General features: G+C 42.2%; 2 protein-coding genes across 7 annotated transcripts in view; one reads left to right on the top strand and one right to left on the bottom strand.

The window, feature by feature from the left end:
- Positions 1-13,935, bottom strand: part of C8H9orf43 (chromosome 8 C9orf43 homolog) — a 54,268-nt gene extending 40,333 nt beyond the window's left edge. The window contains exons 1-6 of one of the 5 annotated variants that reach the window (XM_075834831.1): positions 13,656-13,935; positions 9,642-9,839; positions 9,162-9,519; positions 8,705-8,795; positions 8,286-8,383; positions 7,714-7,801 (exon numbers count right to left, since the gene is read on the bottom strand). In XM_075834831.1, the coding sequence (XP_075690946.1) occupies positions 7,714-7,801; positions 8,286-8,383; positions 8,705-8,795; positions 9,162-9,519; positions 9,642-9,801 (795 nt within the window). In that variant the 5' untranslated portion in view covers positions 9,802-9,839; positions 13,656-13,935. Of the gene's footprint in view, positions 1-7,713; positions 7,802-8,285; positions 8,384-8,704; positions 8,796-9,161; positions 9,520-9,641; positions 10,393-13,655 lie in introns of those variants that run through there. The other 4 variants (XM_075834828.1, XM_075834830.1, XM_075834832.1 and 1 more) reach the window with 4 other exon arrangements.
- Positions 13,811-20,196, top strand: POLE3 (DNA polymerase epsilon 3, accessory subunit). Of its 2 annotated transcripts, none has more exons than XM_075834834.1 (5): positions 13,811-13,969; positions 14,838-14,912; positions 15,053-15,138; positions 18,776-18,894; positions 19,792-20,196. In XM_075834834.1, exons 2-5 carry the CDS (start codon positions 14,847-14,849, stop codon positions 19,965-19,967), a joined length of 447 nt encoding a protein of 148 aa, XP_075690949.1. In that variant the 5' UTR covers positions 13,811-13,969; positions 14,838-14,846; the 3' UTR covers positions 19,968-20,196. The 2 variants fall into 2 exon arrangements, with proteins under 2 accessions (XP_075690949.1, XP_075690948.1); XM_075834833.1 differs by having other exon boundaries at positions 13,812-13,922.
- The last annotated feature ends 234 nt before the right edge of the window (positions 20,197-20,430 follow it).

Here is a 20,430-nt window from a genome sequence, read left to right as displayed (position 1 = left end):
ATAATACTGCCCCTATATACAAGAATATAACTACTATAATACTGCCCCCTATATACAAGAATATAACTACTATAATACTGCCCCTATATACAAGAATATAACTACTATATTACTGCCCCCTATATACAAGAATATAACTACTATAATACTGCCCCCTATATACAAGAATATAACTCCTATAATAATGCCCCTATATACAAGAATATAACTACTATAATACTGCCCCTATATACAAGAATATAACTACTATAATACTGCTCCCTTTAGGGCATGACCACACATGGCGGAATTCCTCCGCAACTGTCCGCATCAATGCCGCACAGAATCTGCGTTGCAGATTCTGCAGCGGATCTGCACAAAATGTGCAGAAAATTGATGCGGACTGGCCGCTGCGGACTGCAGGAAAAGTGCTTCTCTTCTCCCTATTCAGTGCAGGATAGAGAGAAGGGACAGCACTTTCCCTAGTGAAAGTCAAAGAAATTCATACTTACCGCCCGTTGTCTTGGTGACGCGTCCCTCTTTCGGCATCCGGCCCGACCTCCCTGGATGACGCTCCAGTCCATGTGACCGCTGCAGCCTGTGCTTGGCCTGTGATTGGCTGCAGCCGTCACTTACACTGAAACGTCATCCTGGGAGGCCGGACTGGAGACAGACGCAGGGAGTTCTCGGTAAGTATGAACTTATATGTTTTTTTACAGATACATGTATATTGAGATCGGTAGTCACTGTCCCGGGTGCAGAAACAGTTACTGCCGATCGCGTAACTCTTTCAGCACCCTGGACAGTGACTATTTACAGACGTCTCCTAGCAACGCTCCCGTCATTACGGGAGCCCCATTGACTTCCTCAGTCTGGCTGTAGACCTAGAAATACATAGGTCCAGCCAGAATGAAGAAATGTCATGGTAGTAAAAACAATACGCTCCGCAGCACACATAAGATCTGCGGACTTCATTGCGGAATTTTGACTCTCCATTGAAGTCAATGGAGAAATTCCGCCATGAGTCCGCAACCAGTCCGCCACTGTTCCGCAACAGACAGAGCATGCTGCGGACACCAAATTCCGCTCCGCAGCCTATGCTCCGCAGCGGAATTGTACGCATCGTGTAAACGAACAATGCTAAATTAAAGTGAAAGTCAATGGAGAAACGGCTCCGCTGCGGATTAACGCTGCGGAGTGTCCGCAGCGGAATTTAAGTGAAATTCCGCTATGTGTGAACCCGCCCTAATACAAGAATATAACTACTATAATACTGTCCCTATATACAAGAATATAACTACTATAATACTGCCCCTATATACAAGAATATAACTACTATAATACTGCTCTCCATATACAAGAATATAACTACTATAATACTGCCCTATATACAAGAATATAACTACTATAATACTGCCCCCTATATACAAGAATATAACTACTATAATACTGCTCCCTATATACAAGAATATAACTACTATAATACTGCCCTCTATATACAAGAGTATAACTACTATAATACTGCTCCTATATACAAGAATATAACTACTATAATACTGCCCCCTATATAAAAGAATATAACTACTATAATACTGCCCCTATATACAAGAATATAACTACTATAATACTGCTCCTATATACAAGAATATAACTACTATAATACTGCCCCCTATATACAAGAATATAACTACTATAATACTGCCCCCTATATACAAGAGTATAACTACTATAATACTGCCCTTATATACAAGAATATAACTACTATAATACTGCTCCCTATATACAAGAATATAACTACAATACTGCTCCCTATATACAAGAATATAACTACTATAATACTGCTCCCTATATACAAGAATATAACTACTATAATACTGCCCCCTATAGACAAGAATATAACTACTATAATACTGCCCCCTATAGACAAGAGTATAACTACTATAATACTGCTCCTATATACAAGAATATAACTACTATAATACTGCCCCCTATATACAAGAATATAACTACTATAATACTGCTCCTATATACAAGAATATAACTACTATAATACTGCCCCCTATATACAAGAATATAACTACTATAATACTGCCTCCACTATACAAGAATATAACTACTATAATACTGCCCTATATACTAGAATATAACTACTATAATACTGCCCCTATATACAAGAATATAACTACTATAATACTGCCCCCTATATACAAGAATATAACTACTATAATACTGCCCCTATATACAAGAATATAACTACTATAATACTGCCCCTATATACAAGAATATAACTACTATAATACTGCCCCCTATATACAAGAATATAACTACTATAATACTGCCCCCTATATACAAGAATATAACTACTATAATACTGCCCCCTATATACAAGAATATAACTACTATAATACTGCCCCCTATATACAAGAATATAACTACTATAATACTGCTCCTATATACAAGCATATAACTACTATAATACTGCTCTCTATATACAAGAATATAACTACTATAATACTGCCCCCTATAGACAAGAGTATAACTACTATAATACTGCTCCTATATACAAGACTATAACTACTATAATACTGCCCCCTATATACAAGAATATAACTACTATAATACTGCCCCCTATATACAAGAATATAACTACTGTAATACTGCTCCTATATACAAGAATATAACTACTATAATACTGCCCCCTATATACAAGAATATAACTACTATAATACTGCCCCCTATATACAAGAATATAACTACTATAATACTGCTCCTATATATAAGAATATAACTACTATAATACTGCCTCCACTATACAAGAATATAACTACTATAATACTGCCCTATATACAAGAATATAACTACTATAATACTGCTCCTATATACAAGAATATAACTACTATAATACTGCCTCCTATATACAAGAATATAACTACTATAATACTGCCCCCTATATACAAGAATATAACTACTATAATACTGCTCCTATATACAAGAATATAACTACTATAATACTGCTCCTATATACAAGAATATAACTACTATAATACTGCCCCTATATACATGAATATAACTACTATAATACTGCCCCTATATACAAGAATATAACTACTATAATACTGCACCTATATACAAGAATATAACTACTATAATACTGCTCCTATATACAGTAATATAACTACTATAATACTGCCTCCTATATACAAGAATATAACTACTATAATACTGCTCCTATATACAAGAATATAAGTACTATAATACTGCCCCCTATATACAAGAATATAACTACTATAATACTGCCCCCTATATACAAGAATATAACTACTATAATACTGCCCCCTATATACAACAATATGACTACTATAATACTGACCCTTATATACAAGAATATAACTACTATAATACTGCTCCCCTATATACAAGAATATAACTACTACAATACTGCCCCTATATACAAGAATATAACCACTGTAATACTGCCCCCTATATACAAGAATATAACCACTATAATACTGCCCCCTATATACAAGAATATAACTACAATAATACTGCTCCTATATACAAGAATATAACTACTATAATACTGCCCCTATATACAAGAATATAACTACTATAATACTGCCCCCTATATACAAGAATATAACTACTATAATACTGCTCCTATATACAAGAATATAACTACTATAATACTGTCCCTATATACAAGAATATAACTACTATAATACTGACCCCTATATACAAGAATATAACTACTATAATACTGCTCCCCTATATACAAGAATATAACTACTATAGTACAGCCCCCTATATACAAGAATATAACTACTATAATCCTGCCCCTATATACAAGAATATAACTACTATAATACTGCCCCTATATACAAGAATATAACTACTATAATACTGCCCCTATATACAAGAATATAACTACTATAATACTGCCCCCTATATACAAGAATATAACTACTATAATACTGCCCCCTATATACAAGAATATAACTACTATAATACTGCTCCTATATACAAGAATATAACTACTATAATACTGCCCCCTATATACAAGAATATAACTACTATAATACTGCCCCCTATATACAAGAATATAACTACTATAATACTGCCCCTATATACAAGAATATAACTACTATAATACTGCCCCCTATATACAAGAATATAACTACTATAATACTGCCCCTATATACAAGAATATAACTACTATATTACTGCCCCCTATATACAAGAATATAACTACTATAATACTGCCCCCTATATACAAGAATATAACTGCTATAATACTGCCCCTATATACAAGAATATAACTACTATAATACTGCCCCTATATACAAGAATATAACTACTATAATACTGCTCCCTTTATACAAGAATATAACTACTATAATACTGTCCCTATATACAAGAATATAACTACTATAATACTGCCCCTATATACAAGAATATAACTACTATAATACTGCTCTCTATATACAAGAATATAACTACTATAATACTGCCCTATATACAAGAATATAACTACTATAATACTGCCCCCTATATACAAGAATATAACTACTATAATACTGCCCCCTATATACAAGAATATAACTACTATAATACTGCCCCCTATATACAAGAGTATAACTACTATAATACTGCTCCTATATACAAGAATATAACTACTATAATACTGCCCCCTATATAAAAGAATATAACTACTATAATACTGCCCCCTATATACAAGAATATAACTACTATAATACTGCTCCTATATACAAGAATATAACTACTATAATACTGCCCCCTATATACAAGAATATAACTACTATAATACTGCCCCCTATATACAAGAATATAACTACTATAATACTGCCCCCTATATACAAGAATATAACTACTATAATACTGCCCCTATATACAAGAATATAACTACTATATTACTGCCCCCTATATACAAGAATATAACTACTATAATACTGCCCCCTATATACAAGAATATAACTGCTATAATACTGCCCCTATATACAAGAATATAACTACTATAATACTGCCCCTATATACAAGAATATAACTACTATAATACTGCTCCCTTTATACAAGAATATAACTACTATAATACTGTCCCTATATACAAGAATATAACTACTATAATACTGCCCCTATATACAAGAATATAACTACTATAATACTGCTCTCTATATACAAGAATATAACTACTATAATACTGCCCTATATACAAGAATATAACTACTATAATACTGCCCCTATATACAAGAATATAACTACTATAATACTGCTCCCTATATACAAGAATATAACTACTATAATACTGCCCCCTATATACAAGAGTATAACTACTATAATACTGCTCCTATATACAAGAATATAACTACTATAATACTGCCCCCTATATAAAAGAATATAACTACTATAATACTGCCCCCTATATACAAGAATATAACTACTATAATACTGCTCCTATATACAAGAATATAACTACTATAATACTGCCCCCTATATACAAGAATATAACTACTATAATACTGCCCCCTATATACAAGAATATAACTACTATAATACTGCTCCTATATATAAGAATATAACTACTATAATACTGCCTCCACTATACAAGAATATAACTACTATAATACTGCCCTATATACAAGAATATAACTACTATAATACTGCTCCTATATACAAGAATATAAGTACTATAATACTGCCCCCTATATACAAGAATATAACTACTATAATACTGCCCCCTATATACAAGAATATAACTACTATAATACTGCCCCCTATATACAAGAATATAACTACTATAATACTGACCCCTATATACAAGAATATAACTACTATAATACTGCTCCCCTATATACAAGAATATAACTACTACAATACTGCCCCTATATACAAGAATATAACTACTGTAATACTGCCCCCTATATACAAGAATATAACCACCATAATACTGCCCCCTATATACAAGAATATAACTACTATAATACTGCTCCTATATACAAGAATATAAGTACTATAATACTGCCCCCTATATACAAGAATATAACTACTATAATACTGCCCCTATATACAAGAATATAACTACTATAATACTGCCCCCTATATACAAGAATATAACTACTATAATACTGCTCCCTATATACAAGAATATAACTATTATAATACTGCCTCCTATATATAAGAATATAACTACTATAATACTGCTCCTATATACAAGAATATAACTACTATAATACTGCCCCTATATACAAGAATTATAACTGCTATATTACTGCCCCTATATACAAGAATAACTACTATAATACTGCTCCCTTTATACAAGAATATAACTACTATAATACTATCCCTATATACAAGAATATAACTACTATAATACTGCCCCTATATACAAGAATATAACTACTATAATACTGCCCCTATATACAAGAATATAACTACTATAATACTGCCCCTATATACAAGAATATAACTACTATAATACTGCCCCCTATATACAAGAATATAACTACTATAATACTGCTCCTATATACAAGAATATAACTGCTATAATACTGCCCCTATATACAAGAATATAACTACTATAATACTGCTCCTATATACAAGAATATAACTACTATAATACTGCCCCTATATACAAGAATATAACTACTATAATACTGTCCCTATATACAAGAATATAACTACTATAATACTGACCCCTATATACAAGAATATAACTACTATAATACTGTCCCTATATACAAGAATATAACTACTATAATACTGCTCCCTATATACAAGAATATAACTACTATAATACTGCCTCTATATACAAGAATATAACTACTATAATACTGCTCCTATATACAAGAATATAACTACTATAATACTGCTCCTATATACAAGAATATAACTACTATAATACTGCCCCCTATATACAAGAATATAACTACTATAATACTGCTCCCCTATATACAAGAATATAACTACTATAATACTGCCCCTATATACAAGAATATAACTACTATAATACTGCTCCTATATACAAGAATATAACTACTATAATACTGCCCCCTATATACAAGAATATAACTACTATAATACTGCTCCTATATACAAGAATATAACTACTATAATACTGCCCCCTATATACAAGAATATAACTACTATAATACTGCTCCCCTATATACAAGAATATAACTACTATAATACTGCCCCCTATATACAAGAATATAACTACTATAATACTGCCCCTATATACAAGAATATAACTACTATAATACTGCTCCTATATACAAGAATATAACTACTATAATACTGCTCCCTATATACAAGAATATAACTACTATAATACTGCCCCCTATATACAAGAATATAACTACTATAATACTGCCCCCTATATACAAGAATATAACTACTATAATACTGCCCCCTATATACAAGAATATAACTACTATAATACTGCCCCTATATACAAGAATATAACTACTATAATACTGCCCCCTATATACAAGAATATAACTACTATAATACTGCCCCTATATACAAGAATATAACTACTATAATACTGCCCCCTATATACAAGAATATAACTACTATAATACTGCCCCCTATATACAATAATATAACTACTATAATACTGCCCCTATATACAAGAATATAACTACTACAATACTGCCCCCTACGTAGAAGAATATGAGTAGTTGATGTATTGCAGGATATTACACTTTGGGGTTTTCTCACCAGTCCTGGATTCTGTTTTTCCCTCTTCTTTCCTCCCAATGGATCGGTAAGTGAAAGATCTTTGATCCAAACTTTCAGTGTTTTTCCTCTGAGAACAGAGCGGACAGAACATTTTTCACCCTGATTTTCTGATCTTCATGATTTTCGTATCTTGGATCTTTTTCAAGTTTCAAACCTTGAAGCCAAACCAGCTCAAGATCCGAAAAATCCCGCAGTGAACCTCAATATCCTAATCCTCCCCCTCCCAATTGTCAAACTCCCGGTTACCAAGTCCGGCTTAAGCAGCACTACAGTCTGAAGACCCAGCAAACAGCACCCCGTATCTCAGCTCCCGGACCCCCAGAATGTGACATGGGGGAGGGGAATGGGATATTGGGGTTAATTGCAGTCTCATATGGAATCAGGAGTATCTGGTTACTAGATCTCCAAGGAGGAGTGTGATCTCAACTACACCAACCAATCAACCTCTGCTACAAAAGTGATTGACAGGCTTTTCCAGACTGTGATTGGTCGTTATCAATGACTACAGATCTCCATGTGATCTATACCTGCGCAGGATCCCCCATACATACCTGTCTTCTGTTTTCGGAGGCTTCTGCTGGGTATTTGGCACCCATACCATAGTCAGGTCTCTGCTGGTATCCTGAAAGGAAGGATGAAGGATCTCCACCTGAAAAAGCAATGCATTGTGGGTAACCCTAAATAAAGCAGCCACGTGTGTATCTCCATATGGGAAATCTATGTCGCTATGCCATTATACATTCCTTCCCCTAATCCTGATCCTGTATTGTCAGATATGCCATTCAGGATGCTGGGAAAGCTGGGTGGCAGCCCCCATCTGAGATCTAGTGGCGGTGATGCTGTATCCTGAGCAAATAATCAGCAGCCAGATCCCTAACAACAAGTAGATCCCTGAAAGAAGGGACATGACAGCACGGGCAGAGGTCTTACAAGGAATATGTTACAGGCGGGTCGCCATCTTGTTACTTACCTTCCGAGGGGAGAAGAAGGAGCCCGAACTCATCGAAGGTGCAGTGATCTCCCTGTATGAGCTCCCACCCGGAAAGAAGACTTGCTCCATACTAAGAACACAAAGATGGATAGATGGATAGATAGATAGATAGATAGATAGATAGATAGATAGATAGATAGATAGATAGATAGATAGATAGATAGATAGATAGATAGATAGATAGATAGATAGATAGATATGAGATAGATAGATAGATAGATAGATAGATAGATAGATAGATAGATAGATAGATAGAGAGATAGATATGAGATAGATAGATAGATAGATAGATTAGATATGAGATAGATAGATAGATAGATAGATAGATAGATAGATAGATAGATAGATAGATAGATAGATAGATAGATAGATAGATAGATAGATAGATAGATAGATAGATAGATAGATAGATAGATGTTACATTTCCTATACACACCTGCAGGTGGCAGCACTGTTATACATATTGTACACTGTAGTTGGGGAGGTTTCTCTTGTGCGGTCTATTAGCAGGCTGTGCTGACTGTCTCTTCTTTTATGCAGGACTCTGCTGCTCGGCAGGGTGGTCACACTCAGGACTCTGTTGCTCGGCAGGGTGGTCACACTCAGGACTCTGTTGCTCGGCAGGGTGGTCACACTCAGGACTCTGTTGCTCGGCAGGGTGGTCACACTCAGGACTCTGTTGCTCGGCAGGGTGGTCACACTCAGGACTCTGTTGCTCGGCAGGGTGGTCACACTCAGGACTCTGTTGCTCGGCAGGGTGGTCACACTCAGGACTGGGAGTCCTCCCGCTTTATCTACATCAGGAATATTATTATATGATTGGAATAAGTGATTTCTACTTCTCATTCATGACTGAAGCAGCTGATGATCAGTAACTGCTCAGAACGTAATGCCGTGGTGTCAGTATACACTGTACCTTCATGTTGGACGGGATGTCTGGAGATAGATGGGGGCGTCCGGTATCGGGGGTTGCCCTGTTCTATCCTCCGCAGGGTCACCCAGCACTGCGGATGTGGGCACACAGGTCTCTTACATATCGTCTCATCCAGCTCCATCTGTATGCCTATATGTGACATATCCACGGAGCCCGCACTACACCTGCCGCACCGCACCTCTGAAATAACGGGACATACAATGAATTGTACCAGGCTTTCTAAAATGTCGTACCATTCAGGAGTCTGGGACAGCTGGAGCTATAATGCAGCCATACACTGTTTCACAGAAATCTCTCTCCTAAGCTGACAGTTTGCTACAATGTATCAGTGCAGATAAAATAGATTGTCTAGACATACCTCCCAACCGTCCCGGATCCGGCAGGACAGTCACAGATTCTGGGCGGTGTCCCACTATCCTGGTCGGCACGGTTTTAACTGTATCTGGGTCCTCAGGACCCATTGAACCCAATGGTGGAGCAGGTAGCTGTCAGCTTCCTGCTTCAGCACTCACTGTGTGACCAGCTCGGCAAAAACAGGCGCGATGCAGTGACATCATCACACATGTCTGCACCAAGCCGCTCATAGTACAGAGCGGAGGAGCAGAGGGACAACCTCCACTCGTCAGGGGAACAGGGCTAGGGGAGTATTTATTTTATTAGGCATTATACTGTGTGGGGGGGGGGGGGGACTATGGGGCATTATACGGTGTGGGAGTAACTATGGGGCATCATACTGTGTGGGGGGACACTGGGGCATTATACTGTATGGGGGGCACTATGGGACATTATACTGTGTGGGGGGCACTATGGGGCATTATACTGTGTGGGAGTAACTATGGGGCATTATACTGTATGGGGGGACACTGGGGCATTATACTGTATGGGGGGCACTATGGGACATTATACTGTGTGGGGGGCACTATGGGGCATTATACTGTATGGGGGGACACTATGGGACATTATACTGTGTGGGGGGAGCTATGGGGCAATATACTGTGTGGGGGGAACTATGGGGCATTATACTGTGTGGGGGGAACTATGGGGCATTATACTGTGTGGGGGGAAATATGGGGCATTATACTCTGTGGGGGGAACTATGGGGCATTATACTGTGTGGGGGGAACTATAGGACAATATACTGTGTGGGGGGAACTATGGGGCATTATACAGTGTGGGGGAAATATAGGGACAGTATTCTGTATGGGGGGCACTATGGGTCATTATACTGTGGGGGGGCACTATGGGGCATTATACTGTGGGGGGCCACTATGGGGCATTATACTGTGTGGGGGAAATATAGGGACAGTATTCTGTATGGGGGGCACTATGGGTCATTATACTGTGGGGGGGCACTATGGGGCATTATACTGTGTGGGGGAAATATAGGGACAGTATTCTGTATGGGGGGCACTATGGGTCATTATACTGTGGGGGGCACTATGGGGCATTATACTGTGGGGGGCCACTATGGGGCATTATACTGTGTGGGGGAAATATAGGGACAGTATTCTGTATGGGGGGCACTATGGGTCATTATACTGTGGGGGGCACTATGGGGCATTATACTGTGGGGGGGCATTATACTGTGGGGGGCACTATGGGGCATTATACTGTGTGGGGGGCATTATACTGTGGGGGGCACTATGGGGCATTATACTGTGGGGGGGCATTATACTGTGGGGGGCACTATGGGGCATTATACTGTGTGGGGGGAACTATGGGGCATCATACTGTGGGGGGCACTATGGGGCATTATACTGTGTGGGAGTAACTATGGGTCATTATACTGTGTGGGGGGAGCGATGGGGCAATATACTGTGTGGGGGGCACTATGGGGCAATATACTGTGTGGGGGAGCTATGGGGCATTATACTGTGTGGGGGGCACTATGGGGGCATTATACTGTGTGGGGGGCACTATGGGGGCATTATACTGTGTGGGGGGCACTATGGGGGCATTATACTGTGTGGGGGGCACTATGGGGCATTATACTGTGTGGGGGGAACTATGGGGCAATATACTGTGTGGGAGTAACTATGGGGCATTATACTGTGTGTGGGGGGGGAACTATGGGGCATTATACTGTGTGTGGGGGGGGAACTATGGGGCATTATACTGTGGGGGGCACTATGGGGGGCACTATGGGGCATTATACTGTGGGGGGGCAATATGGGGGGCACTATGGGGCATTATACTGTGGGGGGCACTATGGGGCATTATACTGTGTGGGGGGCACTATGGGGCATTATACTGTGTGGGGGGAACTATGGGGCATCATACTGTGTGGGGGCACTATGGGGACATTATACTGTGGGGGGAACTATGGGGCAATATACTGTGTGGGGGGCACTATGGGGCAATATACTGTGTGGGGGAGCTATGGGTCATTATACTGTGTGGGGAGCACTATGGGGGCATTATACTGTGTGGGGGGCACTATGGGGGCATTATACTGTGTGGGGGGCACTATGGGGGCATTATACTGTGTGGGGGGCACTATGGGGGCATTATACTGTGTGGGGGGCACTATGGGGCATTATACTGTGTGGGGGGGAACTATGGGGCAATATACTGTGTGGGAGTAACTATGGGGCATTATACTGTATGGGGGGACACTGGGGCATTATACTGTATGGGGGGCACTATGGGACATTATACTGTGTGGGGGGCACTATGGGGCATTATACTGTGTGGGGGGGAACTATGGGGCAATATACTGTGTGGGAGTAACTATGGGGCATTATACTGTGTGGGGGGGAACTATGGGGCAATATACTGTGTGGGAGTAACTATGGGGCATTATACTGTGTGGGGGGGAACTATGGGGCAATATACTGTGTGGGGGGGGAACTATGGGGCATTATACTGTGTGGGGGGGAACTATGGGGCAATATACTGTGTGTGGGGGGGGGAACTATGGGGCATTATACTGTGGGGGGCACTATGGGGGGCACTATGGGGCATTATACTGTGGGGGGCACTATGGGGCATTATACTGTGGGGGGCACTATGGGGCATTATACTGTGGGGGGCACTATGGGGCATTATACTGTGGGGGGCACTATGGGGCATTATACTGTGGGGGGCACTATGGGGGGCACTATGGGGCATTATACTGTGGGGGGGCAATATGGGGGGCACTATGGGGCATTATACTGTGGGGGGCACTATGGGGCATTATACTGTGGGGGGCACTATGGGGTATTATACTGTGGGGGGCACTATGGGGCATTATACTGTGGGGGGCACTATGGGGCATTATACTGTGGGGGGCACTATGGGGCATTATACTGTGGGGGGCACTATGGGGCATTATACTGTGGGGGGAACTATGGGGCATTATACTGTGTGGGGGGCACTATGGGGTATTATACTGTGGGGGGCACTATGGGGCATTATACTGTGGGGGGGCAATATGGGGCATTATACTGTGGGGGGCACTATGGGGTATTATACTGAATCGGCTGTGTGGGCGGGGTTAGAGGCATGTTAAAGGGGAAATATTTTTGTGCGCCGCGTCTGTTGTCCCCCTGCAATACTTGACAGTTGGGAGGTATGTCTAGAATCTAGACTGTAACAAACCCTCAGCTGTGAGATGCGTTAGGCTCTGATCACAGACTCCAAACAGCGTTATTCTTCCCGCCAAAGCGAAGGACACCACGATGAACCCCCTGATTTACAATGGGGTCCCATGGCCGCTATTAGTTTTCTTTGTATGACGGATGCAACGCCACAACACAGATGTGTACAGATCCTTAGATCTAAGTCTCCGGTGTAAACAAGAATGTCTCAATTCACTGACACTAAGCAGAGATCTTAAAAATTGAAAACTTTTCAACATATTAGACACATGCACTTCTCTTTCTGTGATGTAACTACAAATCCCAGCAAGCTTTAGGAAGTCCCATGCTGACGTAGACCCCCAAGTCCCCTGACACTTTCCTGTGCACCCCACTAATATGGAGAGATAACGCTCGATAATCATTAACGACTTACCAAGCCCTGGTCACCATGACAACAGGGGACGCCGACACGCCTTCCGGATACACTGACCACGCCTCACTCATGCTGATTGGCTGCTCTTTTCTGACGTATAATGGCGGCTAAGATGTGGAACGCATATCAAGAAGATGGCGACGTGGAACGCATGCTGAACGTGAAGGGGTGGGGCCTGCAGAACACGTGGTGTACGGAAGCCGCTTTCGAGGGTCTTGGCGGGAACTGTGATCCAGCAGAACTGAACCGACGCTCACTGTATTACGGGTATGACTTCACGGTGGTAACGCCGCTCTGTGTCGCTGTCGGGGAGGGTCAGTAGTTCCGGGCATAAGCTTATGAGGAGCTACAAGTCCCAGCATATCTTCTGTAGTACATGCTGAGACTTGTAGTGCCGCAGTAGTCTGTGATAAGTGTGTACAGGTCATTTTATCTCCATAATAAGTCAATTGGGATAGTTTTAATATTCGGACACTAATGGTGGGGGGTGGCAAGTACTTTATGGTAATTGTCTCAGCCAATCAGAAGCCTTAAACCGTTCACATGTTGGCTCTTCTAACATTGCGGATCTGCGAGCCCTCTCAACCGATCACATGACCTCCTCAACCAATCACATGACCTCTCAGCCAATCACATGACCCCTTGGTCCTAATGTTGCTGGATTTCTCGGTGACAACTGTTGAACACACCCGATGATGGAGATCATGTATGAGTGGTTGCTATGCAACAGTCACAGCAATTTAAAGGGCTTTACCAATCTTCTACATTTATGGCACCTGTGTGATGTGCACCCCTCTCCAGAATGGAGGTGCCCGGACCCCGTCCTGCCGTGTCCAGGAGGAGAATCAATGGATCGGTGGCCGGGAATTACACAAACCTCTGAGCTCACTGTTAAGTTGTCTCCGAACCTCCCATAGAAGCAGCAACCCTTTTTCTACATTCAAAGACTAAAAACCTCCAACGTCTAGTAGACCCAGGTCAGGAGAGAGTTCTTATACACTGTAACGAGCCCTGGTGCTGGACATGCTGGATGGTTTTTAGCATCTGAATGTTATCCATGACTGTTTATATTCACTGACAACAAGCAGAGATCTTGAAATCAGAAATTGAAACACACAATCTATTAGAAAGGTGCAGAACCATTCATGAAATAAATAATCCCCATGTCAACTCTTCTTGTAGCCGAACAAGATGGCGGAGAGACCAGAGGATCTGAATTTACCGAATGCCGTTATCACGCGGATCATTAAGGAAGCCGTAAGTGTTATCATGTTGTTAGAAGAGCCCCCAATCCCGCCTTCGTCGGCACCCGATCCTCTCCCATCTCCGCCGGCGTCCCCCCTCCTCCCGCTTTCCCAGGTTTCCGACATTTGATGGACGTTCTGCTTTTTCCTCAGATTCCAGACGGGGTCAACGTGTCCAAGGAAGCGCGCAGTGCCATATCGCGGGCAGCCAGCGTCTTCGTGTTGTACGCCACGTCCTGGTGAGTTTATGTAATAATACAGTAAACGTCCCTTAGCAGGGACTTGGAGATGCCGGATTATTGGAAGTCGTAGGAAACTATGGAGGAGCAGGACGAGGGGCCGGATGGAGATGACCGGGACCGTAGCACGGAGGATGGCGCTGGAGTCTGTGATTACTAATTATCTTTCCGGATTACCAGATGCCAGATTAAAGGAATTTCACTGTAATACGTATATAACAAGGTTGTCAGAGCTAGAAGACGTGTGACCGCGGTCACGATCCTGAGCCTCTGTGTCTTACATCGTGACCGCTTGGGAAGATTTAAGGGTTTGTCTTGGGGCCGTGCTCTTTAGACTCGGACGCCCATCGGATGCCCTTCTCCGGTGAGAACCAAAACAGAAGTGGATCCTTGTTCCGCTGCCGGTTTGGCGCCAAGTCTAAGAATTGTCCGCGTTCTTCACACTAGAACCCCTGCGAGGAGGTGTGGACTGTGCTGGTCAGATGTCCCGGTCCCCAGAGTAGTCCCTGATTGCTGGTAGGTGCGCTATGGGAATCGCTGAGGCGCAGTCCAGAACGGAGTCGGTAACAGTTGAGCAGAAGACGGGCCAGAAAGTGGAACTACAAGTCCCAGGCGACAGATCTCAGACCAATATATGGTTGTGTTCAGATGGCACTGGTTTCTTTGGGTGCTCGAGGTAGGGTCCCAACACAGAGCGCCAACACAGAGCGGTAAGCCGCCGGTTACTGACCACAGCAGCGCTATACACGCATAATTTTGTACCGATCCAGTCCCCAGCACGGCTCAGTGCCCGACGAAGGTCTGTCTGACCGAAACGTCGACGTCGCACATACAGCCTCTGGCATCCATAATAAAAATAAAAATATATTTTTGTAACACAAGCAAGGTGTGCCGAGTACATATTCTTAACCCAGATCTCAGACCAAGTCCGGAGACGAGGATCGGGTCAGTCCGGTTCAATATAAACCCTAGAGTAGAATATACCTTAACCCCTTAACGGCCGGTGTATAGTGTTTCTACGTCGGCCGTTCAGGGCAGTTCGTATGAAGCGCCAGCTTTTCACGTCGGCGCTTCAGAATAAGTTTTCCTGCATCGGGCGGTGATCTCCTGAAGCCCGGGCTGTTGCTAAGAGCCTCGGGCTTCGGGGCATCGATCAGTGGTCTCTGGTTTAACCCCTTAGATGCGGCGCTCAATAGCGAGCGCCGCATCTGAGTGGTTTTAGAGGGAGGGTGCTCCCTCTCTCACCCCACTGGCAGCCCAAGTGTATCGTGGGGTGCCAATGGCTTCTATGGCAACCTGGGGGCCTAACAAAGACCCCCAGGTCTACCTGTAGTTAATGCCCGTTAGGCAATAATACACTCCAATACAGAAGTATTTCCGGCTATTATCAAAAGATCACATAGTAAAGTTCCCCAGCGGGACTCAAAAGAAAGTTTAATAAAGTTTGAAATAAATAAATAAAAACCCAAGTAAAAAAAATTAAAAAGCCACTTTTTCCCCTTACAAAATGCTTTATTACGAAAAAAAGCGAAAAGTTACTCATATTTGGTATCGCCGCGTCCGTAACGACCCCGACTATAAAACGATTACGTTATTTAACCCGCACGGTGAACGCTGTAAAAAATAAAATAACAAACAATGCAAGATTTGCTGTTTTCTCTTCATCCAGCCTTCAAAAAAAAGTGATCAAAAAAAAAAAAAGTTATAGATGGAAAAACTTAAAAAATGGCTTGGTCATTAAAGGGAAAGTGTCGCTAGAAAAACATTTTTTTTTTTTTTAGTTAAACAATTAGTGTGTAGGTGATTAAACATTGTTCTAATTTTTTTCACGAGTCAGGAATTATTATAAATTAGATTCTAATTTATAATATTTCCCAGCACTGGTCACTAGATGGAGCAATACCCAAAATTGCAGCATTGCATGTGGTAAAGCAACCACATTGCTTTATGCTGCAAAATTGGGTAAAAATCCCTCGCTCTAGTGAGCTCTCAGCATCCCCCCCTCCTTTATCCTGGCTAGTGCCGGGAGAAACGAGGGGTTTCAACGGTCTAACCTCCTACACTGTGTGTCGCCATTTTTTGAGCTAACACACCGTGTAGTAGGTTTACATACAGTAGTAAACACACACTGAAACACGAACATACATAGAAATCACTTACCTGCTCCCGCCGCCGCCGGTCCGTCCGCTCCATCTGCTACCTCCCGCTCCAAGTGCACAAGTCCGGAAGCCGCGACCGGAAGTAGTAATCTTACTGTCCGGCCGCGACTTCCGGTCCACAGGAAAATGGCGCCGGACGTCGCACAGTTCAATTTGGACTGTGTGGGAGCGGCGCATGCGCAGTTCCCACACAGACGGCGTACACCATAGTGAATGGAACGGGCCCCGTTCGCATTCACTATGGGACTGGAGCTGCCGTATTCCATGTCTGTATGTGTCGTTAATCGACACATACAGAAATGGAAAAAAAATGGCAGCCCCCATAGGGAAGAAAAAGTGTAAAAATAAGAAAAAGTAAAACACAAACACACAAATGAATAAAAAAATGTTTAATAACACACTAAAGTAAAATTGGTCTAAAAAATTTTTTTTTCGTGACACTGGTCCTTTAAGGTTTCAAATACCTTCGGTATTAAGGGGTTAAATGGGTTTTCCCACAAACACATGTATCCCCCTATCCACAATATAGGGGATACATGTGCGACCACTGGGACCCCCAGTGATGAAGAGAATGGGAGACTTGAGTACCCCCCATGAGAATGTAACGCTGGTGCGGATGACCCCCAGCGATCACACACAGATCTTATGGATCGGGGATGCGTGTGTTTTGTGGGGAAACCCATTTAATGCACTTGTGATGGTGTGGGCCGAATTCCTCTTTAAAATAGCCCACCACGTCCGACGTCGTCAGGGTCCACCTGTTGCCACGGCAACTGGAGGCAGAGGGGCTGCCAACAGAAATCCCCACTGGATTGGGGAGAAGTGAATAGCACCTACTTCAAGGGGTTTTATAGAAGTAATGCATGGTCACTATTAATAAAATGTTCTTCAACTTTCTAATATATTTTCCCTGAAATTTACAATCTGTTTGCTGTCAGTGAATGAAAACTTTGTTTACTTTCCGAGGCTACAAACAGGTACAGATCTAGTCCTGCTGAGAAGTGGTGATAATTGTACCAGTCCGGACAATGCTCTGTGATCTGAACAGAACTCTGGTATTTTGCTACAATGTATCAGTGCAGCCCAGGCTGTTGAGTTTACAGAGCATTGTCCAGACTGATACAAGTGCATGCGCTCGCTATGTACAGGTTTGCTGCCTCTGAGTGTAAACCCGTTTTATCGTTCATTTATAGCAAGCGGAGATCTTACAGATGGAGAGGAATTGACACACAGTCTGTTGGAAAGTTGTAGAACTTTATTTAAAGCCTCGGGGAATGTAGAGGGGCTGTGTAGCAATGGTCTACAACCTGCGGCCCCCAGCTGTTGCAGAACTACAACTTCCATCATTCCGGGAGTAGTAGTTTTGCAACAGCTGAAGTGCCACAAGTTGAAGCCCTCTGCAAAATGACAGGAAGACCCCCGTGATCGTATTGTAAAGCTTATGCCCCAACTCCCCTCCCATTCTGTTATGTTTACAGCGCCAATAATTTTGCAATGAAGGGGAAGAGGAAGACCCTGAGCGTCACGGACGTGCTGGCCGCCATGGAGGAGATGGAGTTTCAGCGCTTCCTCGCTCCACTAAAAGAGGCCCTGGAAGGTGAGCGCTGCGGAGTCCAAGTTCTCATTCACTTCCTTATTATTGGGGTGGGGGGGGGGTCCTTCTCTTAGGGCAAATAGAGGCAATAGAGAGGGGTCCCCCTAATCACTGCACAGAGCGGCTTTCCTTATGGGGGTCTGCGCATTACATGGATAAACATTGATTTCAGTGGGTGATGGGTAACAGCAGCGCCCCACATTCATCTACTTGCTGGGGGACCTCAATGAAAAGGAGGCCTCCGAAGACCCCTATATCTTTAAAGGGCAAGACGTGTCTATGGGCGAGTGTGCGCGACACAATATTTGCATCGGTTGAGACTAAGGCCCTGTTCACACAGAGTTTTTTTTGCAGGCAGAAAATTCCGCCTGGAAAAACGAGCTAGGTTTTTTTTTTTTTACATGTTTTGCACCACAGGCGCGTTTTGATGTAAATTTTTTGGGCGTTTTTTTTTTTTTACCTCTTCAAAAGGTTTTTGCCATGAAACGCGTCAAAAATCACCGTGGCAGCTCGCAGTGTTTTTTTTCTGTCTCCCAATAGCTTTTTGAGGCGCAAAACGCCTCAAGATAGGACATGCTGCTCCTTTTTCCCCGCGAGAGTTTTCTTTCAGCTCGCAGGAAAAAAACTCCTCCACCTCCCATTGAAATCAATGGAAGGCAATTTCGGCCGTTTTTTGCCGCGGTTTCCGCTGAAAATACCTTGTCAAAAACCTCTGTGTGAACAGGGCCCAATACAGTGCGGCCGAGCTTTCATATTTCCATAGACAAGAAAGATGGGTGGTAGAGGGAAGGGGCGCCCCCATTAAGAAAGATAGATTTTCCAATCCCGGACTATCGCTTTAAGACTATCGCATTGCGGTCAGTTCCACGTCGCAGCTTCATCCTCTCCCTTCCCCCGCAGCTTACAGACTGGAACAGAAAGGAAAGAAAGAGGCCACCGAATTAAAGAAGAAGGACAGCAAAGACAAGAAGACGGATGGAGAGGACCAGGACAGAAGCCGAGAAGAGGAGGCGGAGGACGAGGAGGGGAAGATGGAGGAGGATCAGGCGGTAGAAGACGAGGAGGCGGAGAACTGAGCCGGGACTCCGTCTATGTATAGCAGGACATTTGCGGTGACTGAGTTTGATGGTCCCGGCGTTGTGTCCGGTGCAGCCCCCTCACCCGCCAGACCCGTCGTCCTCCCGGATTGCTCACTGGCCATGTTGGAGTCACGTGTGAGAGGATTGGCACCCGTGGTGGTGAGAGGCGCTGGTTCGTATCCTGAGGCCTGTCTGTTAATAAACACCCAAAATTTTTTTCCTCAAATGCTGCAATAAGACCAAATCAATCGTATCATCGAAAAATACAACAATCTTTATTGAAGACAAACAATATAGTTCGTCAAGACTATTGAAAAAGTTATTTTCCATAAAAACAATGTACAAGAAATAGACAGTGTTGATCATAAGGCGTAAAACCACAATATCATAAATGGCAACAATTATAAGTGAACCATGAAACCTCATGACACGCAATACTTAACCCACCATGAGCCATTCC

The sequence above is a fragment of the Rhinoderma darwinii genome, chromosome 8 (genome assembly GCF_050947455.1).
Source record: "Rhinoderma darwinii isolate aRhiDar2 chromosome 8, aRhiDar2.hap1, whole genome shotgun sequence".
Classification (NCBI taxonomy): Eukaryota; Metazoa; Chordata; class Amphibia; order Anura; family Rhinodermatidae; genus Rhinoderma; species Rhinoderma darwinii.
Note: the sequence above shows the minus strand (reverse complement) of the source record. Positions and strands in the feature narration are given on the sequence as shown.

Excerpts from the sequence above, each read along its gene's own strand:
- POLE3 (XM_075834834.1), top strand. The coding sequence starts at position 14,847 with ATGGCGGAGAGACCAGAGGATCTGAATTTACCGAATGCCGTTATCACG. Across the intron at positions 14,913-15,052 it reads CGCGGATCATTAAGGAAGCC|ATTCCAGACGGGGTCAACGT; the intron begins GTAAGTGTTATC and ends CTTTTTCCTCAG. Across the intron at positions 15,139-18,775 it reads GTGTTGTACGCCACGTCCTG|CGCCAATAATTTTGCAATGA; the intron begins GTGAGTTTATGT and ends TTATGTTTACAG.